The sequence below is a fragment of the Lactuca serriola genome, chromosome 2, assembly GCF_051521515.1.
Source record: "Lactuca serriola cultivar US96UC23 chromosome 2, Lser_US96UC23_V15, whole genome shotgun sequence".
Lineage (NCBI taxonomy): Eukaryota > Viridiplantae > Streptophyta > Magnoliopsida > Asterales > Asteraceae > Lactuca > Lactuca serriola.
The window spans coordinates 178,162,279-178,185,040 of NC_136409.1; the positions used below are offsets into that span (position 1 = coordinate 178,162,279).

A 22,762-nucleotide genomic window follows, 5' to 3' on the forward strand; every position below is an offset into this window, starting at 1 on the left:
GTATGATATTCGGGACGAGGTCCATTGATAGAGGGAGGGTGCCCAAGGAATGGTTTATGTGATAGTTTATACTTGTTGTCTGTGTGATACTTGTATGTGCCTGGTAGGGAGGTGAGTGTGGGCGAGGTCCCGTATCTCACCAATAGCAGAGTGTGGATGGTGTTCCACATCTCAGTAGCAGCAGATCAGGGGCGAGGACCAAGTTAGGGAAGGAATGAGGGTGGGCTGGGCCCGTACCTCACTATCAGCAGGAGTATGGACGGGGTTCCATGACTCATCAGTAGCAGGACAAGGGCGGGGCCCAAAGATAGGCGAGGCCTTAGGACAAGATCCGTTAGTATGTGTCTACCTTATGTGATGTGATGTGATATGTTTATGTGCTAATATAAGTTAGTGGGCGAGGCCCTGTGACAGGCGAGGCCTAAGTGAAACAAATCTGTATCCGAGCGGGGCTCAAAGCCAGGCGGGGCCGTTGTAGCGGGCGAGGCCCAGGATAGCGGGCGTGGCCCAGTATGTGCAGTATGTGGTTATGCATGGTATGTGGTAGGGTGGGGAACTCACTAAGCTGCTTACGGTTTTCAGTTTTGGTTTCAGGTACTTCCGGTAGCGGAGAGAAGAGCTCGGGGTGATCGCATGGCACACACCATAGATTAGACAGCTGATATGGGCATATTTAGTTATAAAATTCATGCATTATCTTAATACTTTGTGTTGATTTTATCTCATTTAATGAACAAAAGGTACTTAATTAGTTTATAATTTCATTTTTCAGCAACAAAGACATGCTCGAAAGGAAAATGAAGCGGAATTGGCGATTGGACGCTTGAATCTTGGATTTTGAAGAAAGAAGGATGTTGCTGGACAACTTGACCCCTCGTCAGTGTTTTGGCCATATCTCATGAACTGCAACTCCGATTGACGAGATTCAAAATGTTCTGAAAAGTAGACACAATTTCGGACGACTTTCGTGTTTTGAGAAAATGTTGATTTGAAACGTACTCGGCGAGTAGGGTCGATTACTCGGCGAGTTGTATTGAACTTTTGCAATTCTGGACGCGCTGACTTGCCGTACACGGGTTTTAAGTGACGGACTCGCCGGGTAGGTCACTGGACTCGCCGAGTAGCCTTTGTTTTGTGAGAATCTATATAAAGGGACTTTCAGATCGATACCCTAGCATATAGATGAACCCTTGGAGGCCAATTGTCGACTAAAGGTTCTGCTGGAGCGTGGGAAGCAAGGGAATCAACCCTACATTCAATTTTCAGGAGAACCAAGGCAAAATCAAGTTTACTCTTTACCTAATCTCTTGTTTGAACTATGTTTTTACCAATTGATTTCGTTTTTGTGCTTGTTTCTGCTGTAATCATGAGCTAAAAACTCATAACTTATGTTTAGGTAGATGAATTTGTTATTTGATTAGGATTAATTTTAATTGGTGATTATGTTTTATTAAGCTTGTTAAAGAACCTTATGTGTTAACAATAACTATTCTTCTGTTAATAAATTAGTAATTAAGTTGTATGAACATCTCTTAGTTATTAATTTCATATGATTTATTGTGACTACATAGTTGTATGTCTAGGAATAACGAATGTGAAACTAGAATTAACTTGAAGATAGGTAAGTTAATGTGTGAGCTTGTGTGATACACCATCAACAAGAGGTTAATTGAATCACCAATTTGATTAGCTAATTACAAGTCTTTCTAAACCCGAATCAACAAACTAGGAAATTCATTAATTTAGATAACTGGCCATTGCTTGAATTAATCTGTTTTCTAAGGATTAGCTATAGCGAATGTGAATCTAATCACTTTAGTCAGTAACCAATGAAGAATTAATCCGATATATTTACCATAAAATCATCCATGGGAACAAATGATTCGAACCTAAACAGAAGGCCTTTTTAATCATTAAATTTAGTTGATCTTTGTTTTCTTAGCTATTAGTTGCTTAGTTTGCGTGTTAGTAAAGTATTTAAGTTTCTAATCTTGCAAAACTAGAGAAAACTCTTTCTATTACTTGTTTTATTTAGATAATATTAGCATTTATTTTAATTGTTTACCGTTCCCTATGTTCGATACCCTACTTGCTTGAACTATATTACTAATCAATAGGTACACTGCTTTTCGTGTGTTCATTTTGTGTCTAAGTTAGTAGGATTAAAACTAGTTTGTTTCACACACATCAAGTTTTTGGCGCCGTTGCCGGGGAACGGTTCTAAATAGTTAATTTTATTTGCTAATTGTTATCATATTTTATTTATTTTATTTTTTGATTAATTTTTTTATTTAGTTTAATTTTAATTTTAATTTTAATTTTTATTTATTATGTATTTTCCAAATCTCGATGCTTTTGATGCTTTTCTTGAGGAAAAAGTGCAGGAAATTGGGCAAGAAGATGAAGCATGTGACTCAGATGAAGATTTGAAGAAATTTGGAAGATGGTTAGATAACATCTTGCCCAACACAGAAGGGACATCTGAGTTACAAGATGAAGAATTTAATCCAGAAAGAGACTTGGAGGAGCTGGAAAGATTGCTAGCAGAAGGGTCAGATGAAGAACAAGAACAAGCTGAATTGCAGGAACCAAGCTGTGGTTTGACCATTACCATGACATGGCCCCCTGTATTTTCAGTTTGTGTTTCGAAGCGTGGGGTGACGACTCCAACTTTGGAGAAAGTTCTGAAGCGCGATCCATTTCTGATTAGTATCCACCCGGTTCCAACCCTTGTCAATATTCTTGGGTTTTATGAATTCAAGCTCGTTTGGCCAATTTTAGAAGTAAAGAGCCAAATTTTACAAATTGGTCCAAAGAAAATATTTAATGCAACGGATGGATTAGCATTGAGTTTATTGGAAGTTTATTAAGTTGGGAGTCCAGCTAAAGACTCGCACAAAAAGAAGCGCTTGCATTAGAGTTTGCTTTTCTTTTTAAACTTCTAGTATTTAGGGATAATTTAGGATTTTTATTTTGATGTTTTTTTTATTACTTGGTATTTGTTTTTGATCTTTTCAGTTTGAGTGTAAGGATGCATGCGAGAGTCTAGAGTCAAGGATAACCTAGGGAAAGAATCGAGTCTAGGCGAGAGAGAAAACGAAGTTTTGAGTCTAGTTACGAGTCCGGTGATGAAAGAGGTTATTAAGAGCTCATTTACTAAAGAAAAAATGGGGAAAGTATCAATTTAATATTCCCCACACACATCAGAATCGGACCTAGAGCAGAATCATTTTCTTTATACAACGATGGACTCGGCGAGTGCACTTACCTACTCGACGAGTCCCAGTATAAAAACTCGACTTCTGCCAGTATTACGCTACAACTCGGCGAGCCACCCTACAAACTCGACGAGTTGATCCTTATTTTGTCTCTCAAGCTGATGATTTGATAGGACAATTGGCTACACCTTTGAAGAACATTTTCCGAGCGTTTCCGAGAGTTTTTTTCGTCTACATTTGGAGCTATACCACACGATACTTAACACCCAAGGCATGGAAGAGCTGTTCCCATGTCTAAAGTTAATTGAAGATGGAGCTAAATTGAAGATGATCAGCCTCGCTATTGCTATCCCAAGGGAGTTTGTTCCAATTCCCTCTTTACTTTAGTATTTTTCTTTATCATGCATAGCATGCAATGGGGACATTGCATGAATTAAGTGTGGGGTAGGGGGTTGGTCATATTAGTTGAATTAGAATCCTATTTTAGGTATAATTTTAAAATTTTGCATACCAAAAATGTTGCTTAGGACTTAATTTAGAAAATTTTGGTAAAAGTAATTAGGATCATGCTAGTATTATATTTGATGATTGCATGAAAACCCAAATGTTTAGTTGAGCCTATATACGTTCTAGTGCATTTGTGGCTTCCTTATTCTAGTGAAATCATGGGACAAAAATACGACCTCGCTTAGTTTGAAGGATGCAATATGTTTAGCATCATGTACCAGAAATGTATCCAGGAAAATTATTATCGTTAACCAATAAAGGTTGAAGTTGAGCGCCCCTGCTTAAGCATGTAGGTTTTGAGTGAAAAAAAAAGTGAGGTACATGTAAAAAAAAGAGAATTACAAGAAAAGTTGTAAGAATTTTGGAGCAATCAAAGTGAAGATCAAAAGATCGAAAATTCTGAAGAAATTCAAAAAGTTGAAGATACCAAAAATCAAACAACAAGGTGGTGAATTCAAAGAAATTAAAGATCAAATGTCAAAGAAGTGAAGAATTCCAAAGAGCTCCTGTCACACCCCCGAACCAGACGGCGGAAACGTCCGGGGGCTGTTGTGACTCAATTGAATACCATAACATTGAATATATATGAAGCATAACAACATTCGTCACCATGCATTAATATAGTACAACCAGTAGCGTTTACATGAAATACATTGTTTAAACATTACATTCCCAAAAATAAATTGTTCGGTTCGTACATAAATAAACTGCAAGCCATCACTGAATATGATTTCCTTTGATTCACTGGTTCCCTGAGAATACAAGTATTTTGAAAAACGTCAACATATGAAATGTTGGTGAGTTCATAAGTAGTGTTTGAAATCCAATGTTTGTATTGTTTGAAAAACCACCAGAAAATCCGATATTTTCTGAAAATAGTATAGTCAAAAAGATGTGAAGATCCATAGGTATGCTTGTTTGTTTCTATACTTGTAAAAATTGTTCATTAAAATTGTATGCGTTTCGAATCCGATATGTATTGAAAAACCTAGGAAAACCCGATGTTTTCCTAATCCTTTGAATTCCATGAAGTTACGTTGAAACCATTGCAAAAAGAGTAGTCTCATTCCCAGGCGACGTTGGATTATTTTTTAGCATGATTAATTGCTACAAACACGCATTACACAAACGCCCAGTTTATAGCTATACTAACGATCCCGAAGGCGTCGTCCGTACTAATCACGTTATCCAACCGCCCTGACTACGTGTCGTCCCACATCCGAAGAGTAAGAGGACACGAAGACCTCGATGACTCTATTAACCGGTTGGGGATAAAAATGTGTACGAGGGGTCCCCGACCCGCCTCGCAAAAAATGTAGACTTTACTAGCAATACCAAAGGACCCTTGGGGACCAGTAGTATACAAGCCATTGAAAGTCCCTCTACGTTGTGCCAAGTCGGTGAAACCCAACACTTCGTAGAAAAAAAATGTCTTCGGGCCTTAAGATCAGGTCGTTGGGCTAGCTAGGCCCAACAAACAAGATTTTACACTTTTGGGGCCCAAAGATGGTGCGTAGACGTCTGTGCACACTCGCATGTATATTGAATTCCCAAACGTTACTTGTATGAATCGTAGTGTCGTAGTGTCGTCGTGTTAGTAGTTTCGGATTTTTATTGGTTCGAGACCGAACCAATTCGTTTCACAACGATTTTTGGTGTTGTAGTGTATTGTATTTCGTCGATAGTCGTGGTACCATTGTTTGATCAAATTACATGTATTGAATTAGCCTTGAAAGTTTTCTGTTTCAGCCCCTCATTGTTTGTAAAATTTACTTTTTCACCCCTTTAATTGAATACTTTCCGGTTTGGTCCTTAAATCAATTTTTCTTGACATTTTAACACCAAAAATTATTGAAATTAATATTTTTTAGCATATTTCTCATAGAAAACAGTTTAAGTCCCTGAAAATGCAATTTTCTCGGTTATAACCCTTCTTTTTCGCAACTTTGACAATTTTGGCCCAAATTGTAAGATTTTTGCAATTTTGGTCCTTTTTAAATTTAAAAGCATTTTAAACCTTTGAAAAGGACTTGGAACAATTATAGTCCACTGTTTTACAGAAAAATACAGTTTTGACCCTCCAAAACAGGAAATCTCGCATAATGGGCCTCATTGGGCCGAAAATATCATTTTTAGCCCATTAAGCTTGAAATTTATGTTTTTAATACTCTAAATGAGTAAATTTCCAGAAATTGTTTTATTGAAACTGTTTTGGCACACCTCACCCATCAGAATTCGTGGTATGTCAATTTGGGCCCTTAATTTTGTATTTTTCACATTTTAGGCCCAAAATTTGTGTTTTTAGCCCAAAGAAAATTGTTACTAACTACTTAGCTATTTTTCTTGAAACACTTTGTATGTAGAAATATATTTGATGCTAAAATCATTTAACATAAGATATATCTCGGTTTTGAGGGGTTTTATGGCTAGATCCAACATTATAACACACAAAAGCATACATGTAAGCATGGAAATCATACAAGGCATACAAAACACATATAGATCTACACTTTCACTTGTATTCCCCCCCCCCCCCCCACAAAAATCATAAAAACAGAAAATAGGGGGTATGAAGCTCACCTTAGGGTGTGGGGGCTCGGTTTTGCAAAGAAAATGGAAGGAAAATGAAGTGATTTTCGGCCTTAGCACCCTTCCATGGTAGATCTCGAGTTTGGTGACTTCTATGGTGTATGATCACAATTTGGAATAGATTTAGAAGAGGTTTTTGATGGAATGAAATAGCTAGATCATATATATAAGTAAAAACTTACCTAAGATGATGATTAACTTGCAAGATCCTCTTGAAAGCTCCTAATTTTCGAGATTTTTGGAGTGGGGAGGAAGGAGTGTTCTTGAGTGATCTAGAGAGAATTTGTGAGAGATTTGTGAATGTGTGTGTGTGTGTGTTTCGGCCGAGAGTGAGAGGGAAGAGAGAAGAGATGTGATTTTGAAGTGATGTGCATGGAGGTTTGTGAGATATTTTGCATGGAAGTCCTTTGGATAACAATGATGTGGCACCACAAGTCAACTCTTCCATCCTCTTGGGCTTGTGCATTTGGGCCGAGAATTTGGAAAGAAAAGGAAAAATTTGGGCCTTTGCCCCTAAGCCCAACATTAGTGTTAATCTTGAGTATGTTTTAAGTCTAAAGAAATGTGGTAGGATTTTCATATTTTTATTGGATTAGTTTAGGTTATTCATGTATCAAGGCTTTTAATTCATTTCATTCTAGGTCCAACATAGCCCAAAATGTTGAAACAAATAGATGTGGGTCCAATTAGAGCCCATTTAAGAGTTCTAAACCCAAGATAGTCAAATTGGAAGTTTATTGGTCCATTAGGTCCAATAAGGAAGTTCTAGTCCAAAATGGACCTAAATAAGAACTTCTAGTGTTTCCAATTGTGTGATGACTATTTGTAGTACTTGTATGATGTATTTGATTGAAGTTTTTGATGTCATAATCATAGGTGTTACACATGCTCTTAAGTTTTTGCTTCACATTAGCTTGGATGTATAGATTACATGACACAAAATTTCCAGTTGTGACAGCTCCAATGTGGTATCATAAATTGTAATTGTCTAGATTATGTACGCTTGGGTTGCTCAACCAAAATTACCTTGAGGTTAGGAGGTTTTCTGCGGATGGATTCGGAGGGATGCATAAAATGAGCATTGTTCGGAAAAAATGGGCGAATGTTTATGAGGATTGTGAGTATTTAGAGTATGGGGGTTCCTTAGGAAACTTTTAGACACAAATGCATGCGTTGCGGTCTTGGCATAATGGCTGGGTTCGATTGGGATTGTCTTATGTAATATTAGTGTAGTAAAATTCAGTTTTGCTTGGGGGCAAGCAAAAGTCAAGTGTGGGGTATTTTGATATGGGCATATTTAGTTATAAAATTCATGCATTATCTTAATACTTTATGTTGATTTTATCTCATTTAATGAACAAAAGGTACTTAATTAGTTTATAATTTCATTTTTCAGCAACAAAGACATGCTCGAAAGGAAAATGAAGCGGAATTGGCGATTGGACGCTTGAATCTTGGATTTTGAAGAAAGAAGGATGTTGCTGGACAGCTTGACCCCTCGTCAGTGTTTTGGCCATATCTCATGAACTGCAACTCCGATTGACGAGATTCAAAATGTTCTGAAAGGTAGACACAATTTCGGACGACTTTCGTGTTTTGAGAAAATGTTGATTTGAAACGTACTCGGCGAGTAGGGTCGATTACTCGGCGAGTTGTATCGAACTTTTGCAATTATGGACGCGCTGACTTGCCGTACACGGGTTTTAAGTGACGGACTCGCCGGGTAGGTCACTGGACTCGCCGAGTAGCCTCTGTTTTGTGAAAATCTATATAAAGGGACTTTCAGATCGATACCCTAGCATATAGATGAACCCTTGGAGGCCAATTGTCAACTAAAGGTTCTGCTGGAGCGTGGGAAGCAAGGGAATCAACCCTACATTCAATTTTCAGGAGAACCAAGGCAAAATCAAGTTTACTCTTTACCTAATCTCTTGTTTGAACTATGTTTTTACCAATTGATTTCGTTTTTGTGCTTGTTTCTGCTGTAATCATGAGCTAAAAACTCATAACTTATGTTTAGGTAGATGAATTTGTTATTTGATTAGGATTAATTTTAATTGGTGATTATGTTTTATTAAGCTTGTTAAAGAACCTTATGTGTTAACAATAACTATTCTTCTGTTAATAAATTAGTAATTAAGTTGTATGAACATCTCTTAGTTATTAATTTCATATGATTTATTGTGACTACATAGTTGTATGTCTAGGAATAACGAATGTGAAACTAGAATTAACTTGAAGATAGGTAAGTTAATGTGTGAGCTTGTGTGATACACCATCAACAAGAGGTTAATTGAATCACCAATTTGATTAGCTAATTACAAGTCTTTCTAAACCCGAATCAACAAACTAGGAAATTCATTAATTTAGATAACTGGCCATTGCTTGAATTAATCTGTTTTCTAAGGATTAGCTATAGCGAATGTGAATCTAATCACTTTAGTCGGTAACCAATGAAGAATTAATCCGATATATTTACCATAAAATCATCCATGGGAACAAATGATTCGAACCTAAACAGAAGGCCTTTTTAATCATTAAATTTAGTTGATCTTTGTTTTCTTAGCTATTAGTTGCTTAGTTTGCGTGTTAGTAAAGTATTTAAGTTTCTAGTCTTGCAAAACTAGAGAAAACTCTTTCTATTACTTGTTTTATTTAGATAATATTAGCATTTATTTTAATTGTTTACCGTTCCCTGTGTTCGATACCCTACTTGCTTGAACTATATTACTAATCGATAGGTACACTGCTTTTCGTGTGTTCATTTTGTGTCTAAGTTAGTAGGATTAAAACTAGTTTGTTTCACACACATCAACAGCCTGAGAATGTTTTACTCTGATAATGAACATGTGTTTTGGAAATTAATACTCTGATTATAATTGGATTGATGATTTTGCTTTAAGTAATGTTTTATTAAAAGAAAAATTTTAGTCTTGAATTTTGGGATGTTACATTAATACTCCGGAAAGTTACATGCCGGTTCTAATATTGTAATTAAACCTTTAGAAACCTAAGCACGTAAAATTTTAAGATCCGGCCGGTAACAGACAATAGATCCATTCAAATAGAGGCATCATAAAGCATCACAAATCATTTAGCACATAAAAGCATTTTAGGCATCTTCCCTAAATAAGCTAGTGCTTGTGTCTATTCAGGTGTACTACCTAAAATATATTAGACACACTCCTCACGATCATCGCTTAACATTCTAAGTTTAAGTCAAAAAAATTTCCTACAATTCCTAGTTCGCTTAAACTAATGCTCTGATACCAACTGTGACGTCCACATTTTCACGGCCAGAAAAGACCGATTTGTTTATGCTTTATTTTGAAGATCATAGTATCTTTTAAAGAAATATGTTGCGGGATTTGTTCCTAGAAAACATGATAAATATATTATCAAATCATTTCAGAAGAAATGTATTTTATTCCTTTTTAAAACATTGGGATATCATTGTTAATACAGAAACATAAACATAAACAGACCTTACATTCATTTACACTAGTGATATAGATCTCCATATTCTTTCAGTGTAATGTAGCTTCGTATCAACACATGCGATACAAATAAATTGAGTGGGTCAGGTAGGGAGACCTGGTGAGTACATAGGGGTTTCAATTCCACAATGTTATATCATATATATAATTGAGAACTCAAAATATACAATTTCACCATATATATATATATATATATATATATATATATATATATATATATATATATATAAGTAACTCTTACCCCACCCCGTTGATCCTCACAACGACACTATCCATACTCTCGGACCTTAAAATTTATCTCTTTACTTAATCCATACTCCCGAATCTAATCCATGCTCTCGGTTCAACAACTGTGCCCATTCCATACTCTCGAACCATGGATAAATGTCTAAATCCATACTCCCGGATTAATGTCAAATAACTATGCCCTATCCATACTCCCGGACTAAGGACAACTGACTATGTCTTAATCCATACTCCTGGATTAATGACAACTGACTATGTCTTAATCCATACTCCCGGATTAATGAAAATTTACTATGTTTAATCCATACTCTCGGACTAGGGACAATGATTGTGTCTAATCCATGCTCCAAGATCCATGACATAATTTAAAGTTCTGTTCTCTGTGTATAACTCACTTGTAATCATAAGATGATACTACCCAATATTCTCCATAATTAATTTAGGTTTACTTTTTATCCTACATCATCATATATAATCATGTATGCTCTTTAACACGTATTTCAGGCAACATCAAATAATTCGCACATAAACATATATTTAATACTTCAATCAATACTTGTACTAAAATCATGATCATGAAAGGGACTATGCACTCACTTGTTAAAGTGATGATTCCAAACTCGGGCAGCACTTCGTTTCTAATGATTCTATTTTCCTTCGACGAAACCTAGTAATATTACCACTAGATTTTAGTTTAATATTTATTGCGACTAATTATTAGTCTAGATTCATCATTAACTCAGAGTCTACTTCATGATCTATCAAGTAAGGATCAGCCAGGCAGGACAGTTAGGAGGTAGGACCATTTCGGCATATAGCTTTTATGAAATCCAACAACCAAACCCAACGTGACCATTTTAGACACCTCTCCCGTAAGTAGATCAATCAGTATAACGAATTTGAATCACTGATAAACCTTATTTATAGGTTCATAATAACGATATTATATTTAAATATAAGCTATATTTAAAGTATGGTGGGCGTATCTCATTTACAACGGGTTTTTATTAAAAACTGGGCTTCGCTGGAGCAAAGCTTCTGAGCCGAAAAGCTCTTCTTCTCAGAGCCGTCGGGCACTCCGGTTCTTTCCTCTAGCAACTTGAGGTTACTAGGGATTCAGTGGGGTTTTGGGAGTCTAGAGAGAAGTTAGAGAGACAAAGAAAGGCTTATGGTGTGAAGAAAATATGAAGGATTCACCCTTTATTTATAGGGATTTTATCGTAGAGTAGGCCCTAAGTTTCGTCCATATCTTCCACGTACGAGCTCCGTTTTTTATTTTATTTATATGCACACGTTGGTATTTATGAGTACTACAGCTTTCATTTAGACCGCGTCGGCTAATTCTCATTCTATCTCCGATTTGTAAAAACTGTATCGAATTTGTCGCGCTCGAAGAGTAGGGACTAAGTTTCGTCCATATCTTTAACATACAAGCTCTGTTATCGACGTTATTTATATCCACGTGTTGGTATTTATGAGTACTACAACTTTCTTGTAGACCCGTCGGCTAATTCTCATTATATCTCAGATTTACAAAACTGTATCGAATTCGCCGTGCTTGAAGAGTAAGGACTAAGTTTCGTCCATATCTTTCGCATATGAGCTCCGTTTTTTACTATATTTTTATGGTTGAACTCTTATTAACGATATCTTCATTTCTTCTTTAGATTATTTTTGCTAAAAATCGACCGATCTAAAATTCAAATTTCGGGTTGTGCACTGCTATGCTAAATGTTAGAAAAATCATAACTTCCTCATACGAAGTGAGATTTGGACGTTATTTTTATGTACACTCTTGGTTTAACGTATAATACAAATTTCGTTTAGATAGCTAAGGCTAGATAGTATTTTATCGTAAATTCACTTTTTACGATTCCCGGTGTCATGCCGGTTTTGCTGTAAAACTTCGACGGGTCATAACTTATTTGGTATAACTCGGATTTCAACGTTCTTTATATGTACGGAACCCTTCTGACATATACTATAACTTGGTAATGATTATTTATTCTAAATAATCTTATATCAAAAAATTTATTTATGACGCTTATCGTCTCTAAATTGACTAACCCGAATCTGCGGGTGTTATAATGACAGGTATTGACAAAAACATAATAACCCATAGACTTAACATTAACCTATCTTTCAGGCCAAGACACCAAAGAGAAGGAAATTTGCACCCAAAAGAAACCAAGTTATACAAGAAGAAGTAGAAAAACTTCTCAAAACTAGCATGATCAAGGAGGTGAAGTTCCTAAGATGGCTAGCTAATGTGGTTGTGGTACAAAAGAAGAATGGTAAATGGAAAATGTGTGTGGACTATACGGATTTTAACAAGGCATGTCCCAAGTGATGGGTTTTGAGCATAGCAAACACTCCTATGTGTGTATGCAACCCTAATTGTTAGATATATGTTTTCTCTATTAGACATACAAGCATTGAACACAAAAACGGAGGCATGTACAATTTTCGAAATTAACATAAAACTAGGGTTTAGATACATACCTTTCTTGTTATATTGTAATAACAAGAGATTCCTTGAAGATCTTGACTTTGAGAACAAGTGTCACAAGTGTAACACCTCTAATGGCTCACAAACACACTAAGCAAGAGGATGAGAGGTAAGAGGAAGGAAGTTGCTCAAATTTTTGGCTCTTCTAGGGTTTCATAAGGATCACTAAAACCTAGAGGGTAAGGCTCCTTTTATAGTCAAGGTTGCTTAGTCCCAAAGCTATAGTTTGCTGGTGGAAACCCTAATTTCCTGCTTAATGCCTAAGCAACCCATAAATTCCCCTTCCCAAGGCATTGGACGAAAATCCATAGGGCCTCCCTAGAATTTTAAGCCAACCCTATTTAGGGTGATCCAAGAGCCCAAACCATAACTATTAATTAATTGCAAAACAACCCATGTACTTTTAATTAATTCCTTTAATCCCAAAACTAATTTCTGATTAAATATTAATTGAATAACATGATTTCTAATTAATATATTATTTTCATAATACATTAATAAATCATTTTATATACCAATTTATTATTCCAAATAATAAATTCAACCTCTCTCTCTAAAAGTCATCCTGTCAAGTTGCTAGTATGAAGGCAACCCAAAAGGATTGTGCTACTATCAATTCAAGTACATACTAATTACAGTTATGGGCTTAGCCACCTAATCCAATAGTCTCCCACTTGGATAAGTCTAATAACTATTATTGCAAGTATAACCTCAAAATTGACTAGCAAATTGTATCTCTCAAAGCCGTTGTCGAACTCTGACCTAGATAAGTCCAATAGTCTCCCACTTAGGATAATAACCTTTCCTAGAAGTTCATCCACTCCAATCAAGTGCCAAGCTCGGAATCATCATCTCAATACTTTAAATCACCCACAAGAATCCATTCAAAGTGAGTTCATACCCCACTTTTTCGAGATTTTTCCTATTTTTTGGGGGAGGGGGGGGGGGGATTCAAGCAAAAGTATATTATAACAAAATGTTGTTATGTGTATTCATCTTTATGTTATGTATATGGTTTTATGTGCATGCTATGTGATTTTACTAGTTATTTCAAGCTTTCATGCACAATATGGGTTGGTTATGGTATATAACTATACAAAAATAAGTTTAAAATATATTACATGAACAAATGAGAAAATTACGACTTTTATGATAAAAGGAAATTTTCTATCAAGAATGAGTTTTCATAACTATTTTAAGGCAATATATTCTTGGGTTTTAACCAAATTATGAATACTCTAAACCTAGTATTTTGTATAACAAAATGCATAAATGGGTTTACACTTCTCTAACTCCACAAAATTTTCAGCTAAACTATAATGGGTATAGTTTGTGGTACATTTAAACTAGTTATCAGTTTTCAGGCATTTTTCAGACAAATGTTTCAAACTAACACTATGTCACTCTATATAACTACTATACAAAAGAAATGCTTCTACATACAAAAAGGATTTTCACTACATTACATGTAAATCGTTGGTACAGTATGTGTGATACACTCTCTTCAAGTACTTTACCTAAAGTGCACCTTAAATCATGCGTTATAACCAGAGTCTCTTGGAGGGAGAGTGAGACCATTTTGTATAGATCTATACAGGATTGACAACCCCGCACCTAAGATGTTCGCTACAGTTAGACCGGAAGTCTAAGGTGACAAATTTCTACCATCTCCGACGCCTGAAGAACGTCATACAGGCCACTAGTCATATTAAGTATGGTTATAATAACTCACATAGGGTATTAACACTCATTTGGTTTACGGGGCTAATGAATCTTCATTTGGTTTTATAAAATATATAAAGCTATGTGATACTACTTTACAATACAACACCACTTACATTTTTGGTCTTAGTGTTTTAAGAGTACAGTTTACATTTAAGAAAATATTGGAATTCTTTGGAAAGTTTTACGCTATCAGTTACAAGGAAACATTACAGATTTTATTCATACAAAAACGCTTATGAACTCACCAACTTTAATGTTGAAACTTTTCAAAACTGCTTGTATTCTCAGGAAACCAGTGAACATGTATTACGAAAACGTTTTGAGGACAATAGTCACTACATCATGATTTCTACATTTTTAATTATTTGTACTTAACTTTTGGAGAAAATAAAGTTTGTAAACAATGTAACCTTGTATCCTTAACGTATGAATGTTTGTGATGCTATGATTCATTTATATTCAACTGTTATGATACTACACATGAAGTCACTCCATCCACCCCCAAACGTTTCCACCGTTCTGGTTTGGAGGTGTGACATTTGAGCATAACAAACAATCCTTATGCGTGCATGCAACCCTAATTTGTAGGATCTATGTTTTCACTATTGGACATGTAAGTATTGAACACAAAACAAGAAACCCTAGGAGGCATCTATAATTTTCGAAATTAACAATAAACTAGGGTTTACATACCTTGATTGTTATGTTGTAATAACAATGAAATCCTTGAAGATCCTGGACTTGAGAGCAAGTGTCACAAGTGTAACACCTCTAATGGCTCACAAACACACTTAGCAAGAGGATGGGAGGAGAGAGGAGGAATATACTTCAAAATTCCGGCTATCCTTAGGGTTTTAATGGCTTGGCCGAAATCAAGAGGGGTTAAGGCCCTTTATATAGCTGTCAGTAGCTTAGGGCCAAAGCTAGGGTTTTAAGGAGGAAACCCTAATTCCTTAGCTTAAGGCCAAAGCAGCCAATGAACCCTTATCCAATAGGCCTTGGACGAAAATTCTAGGGCCTCCCTAGAAATTTTCGTCCAACCCTCATTAGGGAGGTCTAAGAGCCCAATTTCACTACTATCAATAAATTGCTAAATAGCCCCCGCACTTTTAATTAATTCCTTTAGTCCTAAAATTAATTTCAATTTAATTTCTGATTAGATATTAATTAAATAACATGATTTCAAATTAATATATTATTTACATAATACATTAATAAATCATTTTATATATTAATTTATTGTTCCAAATAAGAAATTCTTCCTCTATATCAATAGGTCATCTTGTCTAGTTGCTAGTATAAAGGCAACCCAAAAGGACTATGCTACTATAAATTCAAGTACATACCAATTATAGTTATGGGCTTAGACACCTAATCCAACAGCTCTTCCTGCTTCTCAGCCTTTTGTTTGCTCAACTTCTCCACCCTCGAAAGAAGATCCTCACTGGTTGCCCTCCAAAGCTTCTCTTGTTCCTTCAAAGCATGTTTAACTCTTTTAGCACAGATCCTAAGATCGGCGGTGAATCGAGAAACATGAGCAGAAACCTGAAATAAGTACAATGTCAATAAAAATAAAGGAAAGGACAAGTAAAGAAAAATAACTAGCTCACCGCCTGAGAAAAGGAAGTCAATTTCCCGAAGGAATCTTCGATACTGAGGTTCTCAAGGCACTAATCCGCAGCCTCAGAAGTTTTTCTTTTTCGAGATCTTGGAGTTGTCACGGCCAAATCTATAGGAGCTCTTGTAGTAGGAATGTAAGGCGAGGTCTTCTATTTCTTCACCACCAACTGACCACTGGACATAGCTGTATCCATATCAACGAGGGTAAAATGGCCGCCAAAATGAGTGCTTTTGGATCCAGAGCCGAACAATAAGTCAGGATCCCTCATACGATAAAAAGAGGAAAAGCTTGGATTTTTTACCTTTCGACATGGAGATGGTGTTAGATGAGCTCTCTTGAAAATCGAGTTGTTTAAGCTTGAAATACCTCTCTGATTCAGACAAAGTGAAGAATGTTTTCATTATGTTCTCTATATCATCAGCGGGAGGGACTAGCTTGTCGAACTTAAAGGCTGCAAAACACCAAAAAAGATAAGAGAAGTGAGTACCAGAATCCTCCTAATAGAAATGTAGAATCCTACCCTTTCTAATCCAAGACTGAGGTAAAAGGTTCTTATTGGGAATGGAGTCACGCCTGACAAAGAAATATTTCCCTTTCCAAGCGTCATTGTACTTGAACTTCAATATGAGGGGAAATCTATTGGCTTTGACCTTCAACAAAAAGCGGGAATTTCTAAAAGTTGTAAGATCGTAAGCATGAGTTAATTCATTCATACCGATGGAAAGACCCCTAGAACGATTCAAATGATCGAGCCAATAGAGATCCTCCAAATTGTTGGCATAGCTTGGATGTATGACATATTTTTGATCTTGAAAAACTCAGAAACAATTTCAGAGAAAGGATAAGAAAGCCCAAGGGTAAAAGGATACTAGGGAAGACAGACCCAAGTAGAAGAAATGAAATCAGGTTGAATCTTAGCGTCAAAGAGCCTAAAAACAATGCCAATAAGAAAAGTCTAGACGAATTCAACATTTCGATGTCATCGTCGGTAAAAGTGCAAGTTTCCTCGTAAGATAAAATCTTTTGATCTGTAAAATCATCATTAGGAATGACGATGATGGTTCCATGAGAACGAGTAGATTTCTTGCCAATGATCGAGATTAAATAAAACGAGAAAAATACCTTCAAATGATACTCAATGAACGTTGAAAGTAGGAGCTAAAAGAGTAAAGAAAATCGTGAGGCAAACCATCTTTATTTATACTGGACTAACAACTGATTTGACTGCTTGATAACGGCTAGTAATTCATCTGTTAGAATTTAAATTATTCTAGCCATTAAAGGTTAAAATTTAAAAAGTACTATTATCTCTTTTCATTTTTTCACTTTAAGTTATTTATTTAATATTATCGAAACTAATTCACTCATTTTTAGGATAATTATTAAAAAATATTCTTACATTGTTTATAAAAAATAAAGCATGTCAATATTTTCATGTTTGGTATAATTGTCTCTAAACTAATCTTTTACAGAAGTTTTTTTTCGAAATACAAACCAATAAGCCATATAAAAACCCATCTTTAATTTTACTTTGGAAAGTTGTTTTTAGGGTTCATTGTTGAAAATGATATCTTTATTGTAGTTGTAAAATTCTCAAACATAGTTAGTGTTGTTGCACCTAAATTAACAAATCATAACATACTATATGCAAGATTATGAAAAGATGCAGCCTTGGTCATTTTCAATCAGTTTTATTCTATGTTTTAAATTCATTTATTTTAACTACTCGTTTGAATGTAGGATCCCAGTCAAGAATGTTTGTTAAAGAGATATAATGGGAAACATATCACAAAGTCTATGTATGAAAGGATTAAAGGGAGAATGTTTTAAATTCATTTATTTTAACTACTCGTTGAATGTAGGATCCCAGCCAAGAAACATGAAAGCTATGTTTATGGGGTTTTTGGCCCATGTTTTGGATCTATAGAAAGGGTTGGTTGAAGGGGACCAATATTCATAAGCTCACCCATGAGCAAGTCAAGAAGGAGTTGTCCAATCTTATTTCTGGTGAGCACTCTATGTCGATAATCTTTTTTTTTTTTTTTTTTTTTTTTTTTTTTAAATATTGAAATTGAGCTAATAAGTAAACTAGACTCTATTTTTTTATTTATTGTTTTATAGGGATTATATTAATTACTTTCATAATGAAATTGGTAGTCTCTTTAATGTTTTAGGGATTATATTGTGGAGTTTGCTAAGAAATACATCAGTTTTGACATTTTCAAAAACTAATTAATATGTTTAATTGTTTATTGGTATCAGTAGGCTAAAAAACCGTTGCCCCTTCAAGCTCCTTAAGGGTTCTACCAGTGATACATGATATATATATTATCATCACATATTCATTGATTCATTGTAGTATAAACCAATTCCATTAAAGGATTAAAAAAACAAGAAGCAAACATCAAATTGTTTTTATTGAATCACGTGTTTCAATAAAAAAACGTTACATCGTCTTTCTTCCTCTAACATGCATATAACACAAATAAACAAATCGACACTAATCATTATTTCCATTGGCTCTTTAGTCTCTACCGAATAGAACCTAAGGATAGACTCATATCATTTGATGCATAATAATAACTATTTTTTTTTTTAACAACTGGTAGGACTTACTAGTTGCGTTACTTGATATATATATATATATATATATATATATATATATATATATATATATATATATATATATATATATATATATAATGTAAAAGAAAACCTTATAATTGTTGGAACATATTGACTGCACCATTAACGAAATGATTTCATCATGGGTCGTGATGTTGACAATTGTAACGGTGGATGTAAAGGGGATTGTGACTCATACCAAAAATGACTCTTATTTATTTATTTATTTTTAAAATCTGGAAGATAACTTAAACAAAGTGGGGATGAGAAGTTGAAAACTGATAATAGACTCTCTACACAGGACTATACTTGTAAAAGTTAAAATGTAAACTCTTTTGGACAGAAAAAGGGCTTAATAAGTCCAATACTTCTGGCCCAATACGAAATTGGGCTGAGAATAGAGATGAACAAAAAGACTATGTCTTAGTATAGTTATTGAAATTAATATCCATTTATTAAAAGTTATTGTAATAATTATATTAAAATATTATATAAAATTTAATAAAATAAAAAATTTATGACATGTGAAAAAAAAATTAATACAAAATAACCACAAAATTACATTTGACAAATTGAATGAGAATGTAACATGTGGCAAAAAAATCTTTATTTATTATAGTAGATTAAATTAAAGTACATATAACTTTATATTAAACTTTTCTTTTTTATAAACCCGTATAATACACGGGTCTTACACCTAGTGTTATAATATATCAAAATTTTCTTAATCATAGTTAATATGCTATTGCAGATCATACCATGTTGAAGTAATTGATATATAAAAAACATCGAACTTATATTAATATAAAGCTAAGATTTAATAAATAAACTATTAAAATAACTGAAAGTCTAAAATATTATGAATTTTATGTATTTTTGTTGTTTCTCTCAATGTTTTAAAAAACGGTTTGAACCGGCCGGTTGAATCGGAAAGGGGAGCATTTCAACTAGCACCGATTTTATGTCTATTTCAGAACCGGAATGAACTGATTAGTTTTTACAAAAATCCGGTTGAACCGGTTAAATTAAATAAAAACACATAGAAATTAATCATTTTCATAACAAACTTTGTTTTTTTTTCACATTTATTTGGGTTTCTTTGAATAAAAATACGTAGTAAATGTTATAAAGTTTTTTTTAATGTGTTTGTATTCATCTAAAACTATATTTTTTGTATTTTATTTTATTTTATTTTTGATGTACGTGGATTAATGTAAAACTTACGGTTATGTGTTTTAATGTCTTTAGATTGAACTTGTATTTACGTGTTTTTTAATGTTTAAACTTGTAGATGTCTATGTGTGTATAGGAAAAAAATTAAGGGGATTTCTGACAAAGCTTAAAAATGGAGCTTTTTAACTTATTATCGGTTCCACACCCATATAAGCTAAACATGACGTTTGGATAAAAATAGCTTATACTGATGCCATACCGATAATAAGTCAAAATCCATAAGTAAGAGATCCTTAACTTATCAACTTATAAGATATAAGCTATAAGTTGAAAAATACTTACGATTTTTCATAAAAGCACGTCCTAAAATTATACAAACTAGTTGAACCAACGGTCAAACCGATTAACACGAGAACCGATGATCAAATCGATTAACCTGAAAACCGATCACCACATCAGTTCAACTGAAAAAAAATCGTTTTTTTAAAAGATTGGTTTCTCTTAATAATATTAAAACAACATATTAAAAAACCCTGAATGGGCTATGTTGCGTAATCCGGTCCAACAAAAAAGGTATGTTTTCACTTTTCAAATTTCATGTGGTGATTGATGGAGTTGGTGGCGTATGAACGATTACTTCGACGCTGAACAAAAAGCTCTCCGAACAGTGTCTCCGTCGCTCTTTCGACGACGCACGCTGCCGGCTGCTCGGCTCCTCTCATTGGCGATTCCACAGTGGAATCTCCACAATTTCCTCTTCTTCTACTATTCTCAAGTAAGTGCCCTAAACCTAATTTTAGTTTCTTAATTTTGTAAGCCCTAAGCTATGAGAAGTTATTACAATCTTATACATGTTAATTTTGTAGGACATAATGTGATGCATTATATTTGATCCGTTTGATATTCGGTCCCCTAAAAAAGACGCCGACTGAGAAATTGCCCATATTTGCCCTTTTCCTGCTTCTTAGCCTTTGACGCGATTTCTTCCTTCTCCTTGGATCTTTTTCGCCTCCGTCCAGCGCCGCTTTGTCTGAGCTCCGGCCTCCTTCCAGCGGTAAGAAAAACCCTCTCTTATTCCTGCTTTTTTTTTTGTTCGAACTGCCACCGGTTATCTCATCATCTTCACTTGTTCGATTGAACAACTTTCGTTTTAGCTTTTAGTTGACTGATCGATTATCAGTTATTAGCTTTTTTTTTTTGTTCTCTTAATCACTCATTTGATCAATTGGTCCTTTACCTATGGTTAGGAATGGAATGCACTGCTGTACAAATCCACATAGTTTAGATTAAACATGTAGTTAAGAGTTTATTTGATGATAAATTTACACGCATCAACTTCAAGTGTAAACCAAATTTGTTGGTTTTTGTTTGATATCTTTTCCAAATAGATCAATTTAATGGAACCATCATCGGAGGAAGAATACGAGACATTTATAGAAAAGGTGGAAAGAACAATTTACCTTGACAACATCTCAAATCAGGTGACTGAAGCTGTTTTAAAAACTGCACTTGATCAGTTTGCAACTGTCAAAAATGTTCAGTTTATCCCCACATACTTCAACTCATGCACCATTTATGCTGCTTTAGTGGAAATGGAAACAGCAAAACAAGCTCAAGAAATCGTGAAAGAAATAAGTGACTCACCATTTATGATATCTGGTATGCCAAGACCTGTGAGAGCACAAAAAGCTAAAATTGAAATGTTTGATGATCGCCCTAAAATGCGTCGCGAAAAGATTGTATGTTATTGGATGGATCCAAGTCATCCCAACTTTGATGTTGCCAAAAAGTTAAAGAATTTGACCAAAAAGCATGCTGTTGAGGCCTCCTTTCTCATGGAGGTAGTTTGCGTTTGGTATATAATTGTTTGAAGTATGAAATAAATAGTTTGATGTTTGATTTTAATCATTTTATGGTGAATTTCAGAAACAAATGGAAGAAGAAGAGAAGTTGCATAATCAACAGGAAGTGAGTTTGAAAGCAAATTTTAAGAAGTATGAGTTGATCGATAGTGCACAAGGTGATGGGACATTTAGGCGATTGGGAGCTCGTTATGGTTCAAACTATAATGATTTTTGATTTTTAGATTAAAATATAATGGTGGAGTAGCTTTTATGGTTTTTTTTTTGTCTTCTAAGAAATTATTCTAAATGCACATGTTATACTTTAGGCTATCTATGTGAATGTATAAATGTTCAAATGATGCTTTAAGCACTACTATTATGTTAGGCTATTGGATCTCGTGGTTAAAAATGTTTATTTTTTTTTTCAAATGTGGCTTCATAGACATTTATAATTGTTTTTTCTGCTCAAAATGACCATTTTACCCATCTAAACTTAACATAAATTGGTGTTGGTTGTACTGGGTTTGTCACACCTCTCAAAATGTCATTCTTTTTTTTTGATGGAAAGAAAAAGAACCACTATTTCTATTCTAGTCATCATAGCTCATGATTTACCAACTATCAAAGTTGTTTCTACTGTGGCTTTGGAATTTGTTTTTTTTTTGTTAGACCAACCCTACTAAAACACAATTATAAAGGCCAATAAAATGGTGTTTTTCTTTCTAATCAATTTTAAAAAAACACCATTTTAGTGTTTGGAATAGCTTTATACACCATATATAAAGGTCAAACTACTTGGCCTCTAAAAATCACACCTTTAGCGTTTGGTTAGAATGCAAACACCAATTTAGTGTTAAATATTCACCAATTTAGTGATTTATGGTTTGAGTTGTGTTTGGTTGGAATGCAAACACCAATTTAGTGTTAAACAATCACAAATTTAGTGATTTATGGTTTGAGTTGCTTTTAGTGGCAGGTAATATCATCAATTAATTACTAAACTAAGGCTTGGGGGAGTAGAGCATGGCATGCCATACCCCCACATCCTCTTTGAAACCATATAATATTTATCATATCATTTTTGTCACACAACATAAATAGTAAGAGATTTTTATGAGGTGGGTCAACTTGGTAAAAAAAAGACAAAAGAAATAATCTCTCTCTCTCTCTCTCTCTCTCTCTTTCTCTCATCGACACTAAGATGCCAT

The 22,762-nt window shown here is 34.5% G+C and overlaps 1 protein-coding gene across 1 annotated transcript; it reads left to right on the forward strand.

Moving 5' to 3' along the window:
* Positions 1–20,289: 20,289 nt before the first annotated feature.
* Positions 20,290–21,983, forward strand: LOC145087518 (RNA-binding (RRM/RBD/RNP motifs) family protein). The gene is made up of 4 exons (XM_079025483.1): positions 20,290–20,485; positions 20,577–20,764; positions 21,099–21,551; positions 21,637–21,983. Exons 3-4 carry the CDS (start codon positions 21,108–21,110, stop codon positions 21,787–21,789), a joined length of 597 nt encoding a protein of 198 aa, XP_078881609.1. The 5' UTR covers positions 20,290–20,485; positions 20,577–20,764; positions 21,099–21,107; the 3' UTR covers positions 21,790–21,983.
* Positions 21,984–22,762: the final 779 nt, after the last annotated feature.